This window comes from Scylla paramamosain, chromosome 6 (genome assembly GCF_035594125.1).
Source record: "Scylla paramamosain isolate STU-SP2022 chromosome 6, ASM3559412v1, whole genome shotgun sequence".
Taxonomy (NCBI): Eukaryota; Metazoa; Arthropoda; class Malacostraca; order Decapoda; family Portunidae; genus Scylla; species Scylla paramamosain.
Window position 1 is genome coordinate 22,529,497 of NC_087156.1, and position 10,000 is coordinate 22,539,496.

General features: G+C 40.9%; 1 protein-coding gene across 1 annotated transcript in view; it reads right to left on the reverse strand.

Annotated features, from left to right (window-relative positions):
• The window catches only part of LOC135101047 (mucin-2-like), a 46,747-nt gene that overhangs the window by 8,695 nt on the left and 28,052 nt on the right, over window positions 1–10,000 (reverse strand). Inside the window, exons 9-12 of the mRNA XM_064004621.1 lie at window positions 7,859–8,027; window positions 7,005–7,636; window positions 6,660–6,839; window positions 6,347–6,518 (exon numbers count right to left, since the gene is read on the reverse strand). Of these exons, the coding sequence (XP_063860691.1) occupies window positions 6,347–6,518; window positions 6,660–6,839; window positions 7,005–7,636; window positions 7,859–8,027 (1,153 nt within the window). The remainder of the gene's footprint in view (window positions 1–6,346; window positions 6,519–6,659; window positions 6,840–7,004; window positions 7,637–7,858; window positions 8,028–10,000) is intronic.

A 10,000-nucleotide genomic window follows, 5' to 3' on the forward strand; every position in this document is an offset into this window, starting at 1 on the left:
CACAATTTCAACTCTTACTCTTGTCCTATTGCTCCAATCCCTCCTCAGGATTTCCCAAAGCGGAGGTGCCTCTAGTGTTTTCCCCTCTGCTGACTGGGGGGACCTGAGGAGGCATTACTCTGATTTTCCTTGGAATGACCACTCCTTCCGTGTCAAGAGACCCGTCTCTGCGTGCTGAACACATAACAGTAGTGGCAGTGTCCGGAATGGAAGCGTACATTCCTCACCACTGCCATCTCATCTATTTCTAAAGCCGAAGTCTTCGCTCAAACCTTTACTAAAAACTCCACCTTGGATGCTTCAGGGCTTGTTCCTCCCTCTTCTCCATCTTCTGACTACTTCATGCTACCCATTAAGATCCTTCGCAGTGATGTGTTCCATGCTCTCGCTGGATTTAACCCTCGGAAGGCTTATGGACCTGATGGGGTCCCTCCAATTGTTCTCTGAAACTGTACCTCCGTGCTTCCACCTTGCCTAGTCAAACTCTCTTAACTCTGTCTATCAACATCAACCTTTCCTTCTTGCTGGGAATTTACCTACATTCAGCCTGTTCCTAAAAAGGGTGACTGATCCCTCAAAGTACGCTCCTACTGCTTTAATTTCCTGCTTCTCAAAAGTTTTTAAATTTATTCTCAGCAGGAAGATTCTTAAACATCTGTCACTTCACAACCTTCTATCTGATCTCTAGTACGAGTTCCGTCGAGACTGCTCTACTGGTGATCTTTTGGCTTTCCTTACTGAGTCTTGGTCATCCTCTTACTAATTTTGATGAAGCTTTTGCTGTTGCTTTAGATATATCAAAAGCTTTTGATAGTCTGGCACAAAATTTCGATTTCCAAACTATCCTACAACTTCTATCCTTCTCTCTGTAACTTCATCTCAAGTTTCCTGTCTGACTGTTCTATTGCTGCTGTGGTAGACGGTCACTATTCTTCTCCTAAGTCCATCGACAGTGGTGTTCCTCAGGGTTCTGTCTTATCACCAACTCTCTTCCTTTTATTCATCAATGATCTTCTAAACCAAACTTTCTGTGCTATCTACTCCTACGCTGATGATACCACTCTGCACTTATCCACGTCTTTTCGTAGACGTTCAACCCTTCAGGAAGTAAACAGTTCATGCAGGGAAGCCACAGAACGCCTGACTTCTGATCTCCCTAAAATTTCTGATTTGGGCAAAGCAAACTTAGTATTGTTAAATGCCTGAAAAGCTCAATTCCTCCTTCTATCAACTCGACACAGCCCTCTAGATAATTATCCCCTCTTCTTCAATGACACTCAACTGTCCCCCTCTTCTACAATGAACATCCTCCATCTGTCTTTTACTTATAATCTAAACTGGAAACTTCACATCTCATCTCTAGCTAAAACAGCTTCTATGAAGTTAAGCGTTCTGAATCGTCTCCACCAACTTTTCTCAACCTCCCAACTGCTAATTCTGTACAAGGGCCTTATCTGTCCGTGTATGGAATATGCTTCACATGTCTGGGGAGGTTCCACTCATATTGCTCATTTAGACAAGTTGAAATCAAAAGCTTTTCGTCTTATCAACTCCTCTCCTAACTGACTGTCTTCAGCCTCTCTCTCATCACCACAATGTTGCATCTCTTACTATCTTCTACCGCTATTTTTCATGCTAACCGCTCTTCAGATCTTGCTAACTGCATGCCTCCCCTCCTTCCGTGGTCTCGCTACACAAGACTTTCTTCATTCTCTCATCCCTATTCTGTTCACCTCTCTAGTGCAAGAGTTAACCAATATTTTCAGCCATTCATCCCTTTCACTGGTAAACTCTGGAACTCCCTGCCTGTTTCTGTATTTCCTCCTTCCTATGACTTTCCTCCTTCCTATGAAACTCTTTCAAGAGGGAGGTTTCAAGACACTTATCCCTTAATTTTTGGAGACTGCTCTTGACTCTGTTTGGGGATCAGCATCCCAGTGGACCTTTTTTCTTATAAATTTTGCCCTTCAAAAAAAAAAAAAAAAAAAAAAAAAAATTATATATATATATATATATATATATATATATATATATATATATATATATATGTATATATATATATATATATATATATATATATATATATATATATATATATATATATATATATATATATATATATATATATATATATATATATATATATATATATATATAGTGTGTGTGTGTGTGTGTGTGTGTGTGTGTGTGTGTGTGTGGGATTCTAACAAATGGCTAGAGGTACCGTGGAGTGATGAATTCTCTTTTACGTCACCGATAATAGGGTTAGAAGTATGCACTATCAGCCCGGTAGCGACATTCTTAACCCTCTACCTACATCCAAGTTGACTGCTAAACACGCTATCAAGGTAACTGCTGTGCTTGGAGGGTTCAGGAGCTCCTACAACTATGCCAGTCTGTGAAGGCGACATTGGGGCGATTTTAGGTCCCTCTTAACGGTGAATCAAGAACTGATATTGAAATAGTCGGCATCGCCCAGAGATGACTATTTGCATGTCAGCTACTGGATATGTCGCCTTCTGCTGGGATTTTTCTGTACACTAATTCATTCTCTGTTCCCTCTTACTTTCTTTATCCTTACTTTCACCTCAAAGCTGGAGGTTGATTCTAAGTGCACAATAAATTTACTTGCTCACATAGCCACGCTCTTGAGTATTCTGAATTTCCTAGCATCAAGCTTTGACTTCAGGCACACTCTCAAACTAAATTCTTTGTGTTGTATACTTTTCATTTAACTCTATTGAAAACTCTGACTATTTTGTTTCCAAAGCGGAGCACACTTTGACTTGGTTTCTCTTCTCGCAGATCTCCATTGCTGGAGACTCGAATACTCCCCACCAGTTTTGTCCTTCATTCGTCAAACTAGTAAATAAGCCTTTAACTCTGTTATCTTCCACGACCTAGGGTAATTACTGCTGCTTTTTAAATATATTCCTGACTGTCTTGGAGATAGCCCTTCAAGAGATTCTTGACCTTTTCCTAGCATCTAATCCTTTTGCCTATTAAATCACTCAATCTTCCCTTCTGGTTCCTCCGATCACAGTCTCATATCTGTATCGTGTCCCATCACTCCAGTTTCTCCTCAGAACCCTCCATAGCGATGTGTTTTGGCTCTGCTAACTTGAGGAGAACTGCGAAGGTATTATTCTGATTTTCCATGGAATGACTACTGTTTCTGCATCAGAAACCCATCTCTGTATACTGAATAAATAATAGGGATGATTGTGTCTATCATGGGAGTGTACATTCCTCATTCCCTCTCTCTCCCTAATCCTTGCAAAACCTGGTTTAACTCAAGTATTTTTTTCGTGCTATACATATATGATAGAGGTCGCCTACAAATGGTATCTGAACCTTTTATCTCTTAAAACTCATGTGCTTTGCATTTCTGCCCGGAATCATGCAAACACTGTCCTCCAGTCAACCAAAAACTCTTTCATGAATAGAAAATGTCAAAAGACTTTTCTAGATCTAAGTTTCTTTGTGACTTCTGGTGCCAAGAAAAAACAAAAAATTCCAACAACTTTTCTTCCCCAACCTTCCTCCTTTTTCAACCTGATAGCATCACTGCTCTCTCTCTCTCTCTCTCTCTCTCTCTCTCTCTCTCTCTCTCTCTCTCTCTCTCTCTCTCTCTCTCTCTCTCTCTCCTCTCCTCTCCTCTCTGAACTCTTTTGCTAGTCTTCTGATCTTGATAATTATATACCTCTTCTCTTCCAGCGGCCCCGCTGCACAAGACTTTCTACTTTACCTCTCTCCTTCTGTCCACTTTCCTAATGCAAGAGTTAACCAGTATACTCAGTTTTAATTCCTTTTACTGGTAAACTCTGTAAATTCCTGCCTGCTTCAGCATTTCCTTCAACCTATGACTACTTTTTCAAGAGGAAGGTTTTAAGACGCTTCTAATAATTTTGGATATTCCTTTTTGAATGTTCTCTCTTAATACTTTTTGTTGCCCATGACAAGAGTCCCTTTTACATAAAAATATAAAAGAAAACAAAACTAATCAAGACTATCCACTTATCCTCAATCTTATTCTATCCAGCTTACTAACGCAAGGGTTAACTATGATCTTCATTCTTTCATCCCATTCTGAAGTTCTTTACTATATCAATGTTTGCTCCTTCCTATGACATAAACTGTTTCAGAGGGTGAGTTTGAAGACACCAAAAGAATGAAATCAGCCAAACTGCTGGAACCTCTATGTGAAGCTGAGTATGTGACACGGTTTTTCCTATCTTTTTATATGCTCTTGAATGGCCTTCTTGTAAAATGAATGAATGAATGAATGAATGAATAAATTAATAAGTAAATGAATAAATAGATACTCAAATAAATAAAATGATAAAGTAGCACGCGTGTGTGTGTTTTTCATCTAGTTTTTCCTAGTCTGTTAGGGCTGAGATGGTGCCTCCTGATGAAGGATTTTTGGATTTGGCGTTTGGGAACCGTTACCCCGAGTGGATGCCCTTCCTACCCTCGGACCGTATCCAGGATTCGAACCCGTGCGCCTGGTGACCACTTGGCCCCCCCAAGCGCGTGCGGTACCACTGTACATGTAGGACACTAAAGGGGAGTCTTGCTCCTCAGCAACGCTCTTTTCGGTCATGGTTGACAGGAAAGGAAAAATGACCATGCAGCCTCGACATTTTCATAAGAACTACTGCAATTGCAACTACTCGGGCAAAGCAAATAATGTCGGATTATCACTAGTGACTTAAAAACAAATCCTAACTTAGAAGAATTCGAATGACATTAGATAATGCATAATATCTTTATTACAGATTAGAATGAAACTGCTTATGCACTCTGTTCATGAAAACTGTCAGTGTTAGACTATTGAGGAAATTGAGGGAAAAATGCTTGGCTTTGCAATATTTATCCTACAGTTGTTACATCACCTTGTTATGTTTGATCAATGGACAGAAAAGTAATCTGTATTTTTTATCAAAGCCCTTGAAAATATTTAGAACTATCAAATTACTGGGAAGTTCGACAAGCTAAACTATTTCAGCTTTCCGTCATTTTCTCCAAGGTCTAGTTTTCAGTCTATGAATATCTTTTATACTATATGTTATATTTTTTTACAGTATATGCATTCATTCATTCATTTTCTTAATATGAAGAAAAAACTCAACGTAGCATTTAAGATAGGATCGAGTGGGCAAGATATTAGTATTTGAAATAAATTTTATTACGATTCATTCATATTATACGGATCTATTTACAACCAAAAATATGTTTTATTTGTTTTAATGATATATATATTTCTACAATTATAATAACATATAGAAAAAAATGAATAAGAATATCTTGAGACTTAGTAACAACAAGAGTTTATATCAGTATAATTGAACAAAAGTAAAACATATTCCTGTAGTCTTATGTCCGTGCAGAGAGAGAAGAGATGTTGGCTGCATATATCGTGGACCGTCAGGCTTTCCTGGCTGCGGCAAGGATGCGGCATCTGCATTAGATAGCAATAGAACCAATTCTGAAAATTGTTTCTTGTGAAAATATACTTTACTTCCTGCTACATAGACCTTACAGGTGCTCCAGAGTTCGGTTCGGGTGAAAAAGGAGAAAATAAAGTGACCCTTAGCATGTTCTGTTTCACAATCACAAGTTGTAAACAATGAATGTTTGCTAGTGCGTTTACGCAGATCTATGGGGTTGCTGTGTTAGTAACATATACGTATGTCATTCATGGCTTGTTGCCAACACACACAGGTGTGGTCAACTGTTTACATTCACGGCTTTGCAGTTAATATCAAATCAAGAATGGTTTCCTTTTTCCTGAACAGGCTTTCTGTTAAACGAGTCAAGCACAATTTCATCTGACAACACAAAAAATCATGATCCATGTCACGTAAGATATGCTGCCCATTAGTTCAGTATTTCCATGTTGACAAAGGTGTTGGAGGATAAGATGTAGAACATACCTTCCTATACAGTGAAATTAGTGTCTGCTAATTGGAGAGCCTCTCACCTTTGGTTAGTGGTTGGGACGACGCCGGATGGGCATGGTGCAGTTCACGAACTCGGGCAGATCGCACGACTTCACGTCTTGGCTCCAGTACAAACCCTCGGGACAGTCCAGCTTGAGCGGGACTCCTTCATTACCTGGAGTGGACATACATTTTTTACTGTATGAGGTTGCATGCATAAAGGGTCATTCATTGTGAGAGAGCTGTGGTATTCAATGCAACAGGAGAGAGATCCACTTTGTACATGTGCAAAACAAGATACGATTCTTCATAATATGAATGTACTTATTCACGTTTTTTCTTTGGTTCATAAAAAAAAGAGAAAAGTAAGCAATGAGACGAACACTTGAAGGAATTCTTACAGTGATAATAGGAGGAGCAGACTGCAGAAGGATAGTAGCAATCGCAGAGACAGACTGGTGGTGGCTCGGTGACGATACATTGCGGGTACATGTCAGCATACACACACGTGTCGAAGTCAGGATGGAACACGAGTCCCTCCGAACACTTGCGGTAGCTCAGTGACTGGTCCTCCTGAGGAAGAAAAGAAATCTGTCAGACAGGCACACCCTCTTATTGCAAGTCTGGGCTAAATCTGCTCTGAGGAAAGCAACTTTTTGGAGGATAACCTATCACAGAAACCAAAAGGATGTTGTTGTGCAAACAAATACATACATCACAGTAGTAGTAGGCGGTGCAGTCGTCTGCAGGTTTGTGGCAGCACGCGCAGTCACACATAGGACTGGAGGTGGGCTCTTTGGCATTGGGGGCTGGTGTGGTTGGGAAGGGCGTTGGAATCTCACAGGTGTGGTCTGGTCCAGAGGTGCAACCCGCTGACTGTGGCCAGTCGCACACCTTGTAGTGGAAAAGATGGTCTGGTTACACACAAGTTCGGTATCACTGAGGTGTCAAGTTACAACTTTACAACTGTAATACTACTGAGGGCAAAGCTAAGGCAAGTAAAATATAATATGGCTTAAGGAAACCCTGTGCACTGGAAGATAAAAAAAAAAAAGGTACCTTCAGTTGTGGATTGAAGTGTAGACCAGCAGGACAATCCTTCACATAAGGGATGTTATGGTCACAGTGTACCCATTTGTTGCAATTCTGAGGGTGTGGGAAAAGTCCTTGCGGAGTGGGGCAAGTAATGTCACACTCAGAGCCACCTGGTGTTGTGACTGGGGCCTTGGTGGTGGTTGTGGTGGTGGTGGTCGTGGTAGTGGAAGTTCTAGTTGTCGGATGAACGCAGTTGCCATTGGAATCCACGTGGTTTCCAGTGACACAGGGTGTGGTCGTTTCATAGTTACAGGTGAGGATACTCTGATCCCAGACCTTGTGTTCTGGGCAAGGCATCTCCTGTGGTCCAAAAGGTGTGCACTGGATATACTTCCTGCAGTCAGTAGGGTGCTCGAAGAACTGCTGGCCTGTAGAACAGTCCACACAGGTGAACGGCGAGGACGTTGTGGGGCGAGAAGTAACGGGAGTTGTGCTCGGCGCTGGTTTTTTAGTTGTGGTGGTTGTTGTAATAGGTGCATGTGTTGATGGAGGAACACAGTTGCCATTGACGTATTCAGGCAAATCGCACGATTTCTTGTCTTGGTTCCAGTACAAACCATCGGGACAGTCTAGCTTGACTGGGACTCCTTCATTACCTGAAGATGACATAAAGTACATTTGGACCGGATTAAGAAGAAAAGGAGAAGAGACTGTATATTATGAGAAAGCTGCGGTGGTCAATGCAGTTAACATTGTAAATATGGAAAACAAGATATGATTCTTATCAATATGGATGTATTCATGCATGTTTTTTCTTTAGTATATGAAAGAAAAGAAAAAATGTAAATATTGCAAATAACGTGTAGAGGAATTCTTACAGTAGTAATAAGAGGAGCAGACTTCAGCGGGATAGAAGCAGTCGCAGTGGCAGACCGGTGGCTCGGTGATGACACATTCTGGGTACATGCCAGCAAAAACACACGTGTCGAGGTCAGGGTGAAACACGAGTCCTTCTGAACATTTGTGGTAGCTCAATGAATGATTCTCCTGAAGTAAGAAGATGAATCTTCTATCAGACTCCTATACATATTATCACACACACACTCTTATTGCAGGCCAGTAGAAAACTGCTCCTAATTAGTCCTCAAACGGTTGTGATCACTATATAATCAAGCGTCTCTGATCCCGTGACGCCATGACCACTCAAATATTCATGAATTTTCACAGCGTATACGAGTATTTTGATTTTTTTGTGGAGCGCCTCCTTTCACATGTGTTCAAGTCATCGCTGGTCATTTTCTCCTTTCGCCAGATAGGCGATGACAAGACCCTCCATCACTCTGTGTGTGTGTGTGTGTGTGTGTGTGTGTGTGTGTGTGTGTGTGTGTGTGTGTGTGTGTGTGTGTGTGTGTGTGTGTGTCTACGTGAAAGCCTATCCCTTGTTGCTCTTCTTACCTACCTGTCCATCTTCACTCCTCACAGTATCTACGTACATGGGAGGGGAGATGGACGGGAGGGAGTATATTGGTATGGAACGGACATAAACAGGAGAGAGAGGAGAGGAGAGGATAGAGAGAGAGAGAGAGAGAGAGAGAGAGAGAGAGAGAGAGAGAGAGAGAGAGAGAGAGAGAGAGAGAAAGCAAAACAACAAACAATGGCCACATATTTTTCACACCCACGGAGATAAGGTGCACGTGCAGCTGGCGCACGCCCGGAGGAATCATTCTACGCATCAAATCAAATTTTCGCGTGCTTTTAGAAACCTTCAGTGGCGGAGCTGAGCGTGGCCCCCCACATATCAAGGACGTGACCATCCCCGTGCCCTCCCATTTCAGGTCGATGCCCTCCCTTTGAATAACAGCGAAGCGGCCGCTGATTGGTGGCGAGCGTTTCAGGCACAAGCGAATCAAAAGTCTCACTGACGCGTTTCCTCTATGCACTCCACAACAGCAAAGAAAAAGCTGTGATTTCTTTTTAGGAAGCTTCGGAGCGATCTAGTGCTGTAATCATGCGATTACACAATTGTTTTGACTTTTGACGAGAAATCTTGAAATAACACAAGTAGTGGCGGAACTGCCACTGTATTTCATTATTGTTTACGCAAGGCGTTAAAAATCTTATTTTATTTCGTTACTATGAACATTGATAAACCTTGAATATGTTTGTAGTAAAAATTTACAAAAAAAAAAAAAAAAAAATTATTATCCATCGTTACTAATATTAGCTAAATTACTATTTCTGTATTCATACATCTCATATTTTATAATATATATATATATATATATATATATATATATATATATATATATATATATATATATATATATATATATATATATATATATATATATATATATATATATATAAACACACACACACACACACACACACACACACACACACACACACACACACACACACACACACACACACACACACACACACACACACATAAACACACACACATTTCACCCAGGGAAGCTACAGAACGCCTGACTTATAATCTTTCTAAAATTTCTAATTGAGGCAGAGCAAACTTGGTATTGTTCTATGCCTCAAAAACTCAATTCCTCCATCTATCAACTCGACACAACCTTCCAGACAACTATCCCCTCTTCTTCAATGACACTCAACTGTCCCCTTCTTCTACACTGAACATCCTCGGTCTGTCCTTTACTTATAATCTGAACTGGAAACTTCACATATCGTCTCTAGCTAAAACAGCTTCTATGAAGTTAGGTGCTCTGAGACGTCTCTGCCAGTTTTTCTCACCCCCCAGCTGCTAACTCTGTACAAGGGCCTTATCCGTCCGTGTATGGAGTATACTTCACATGTCTGGGGGAGGGGTTCCACTCATACTGCTCTTCTAGACAGGGTGGAATCAAAAGCTTTTCGTCTCATCAGCTCCTCTCCTCTAACTAACTATGTTCAACCTCTTTCTCATCGACGCAATGTTGCATCTCTAACTGTCTTCTACCGTTATTTTCATGCTAACTGCTCTTCTGATCTGGCTAACTGCA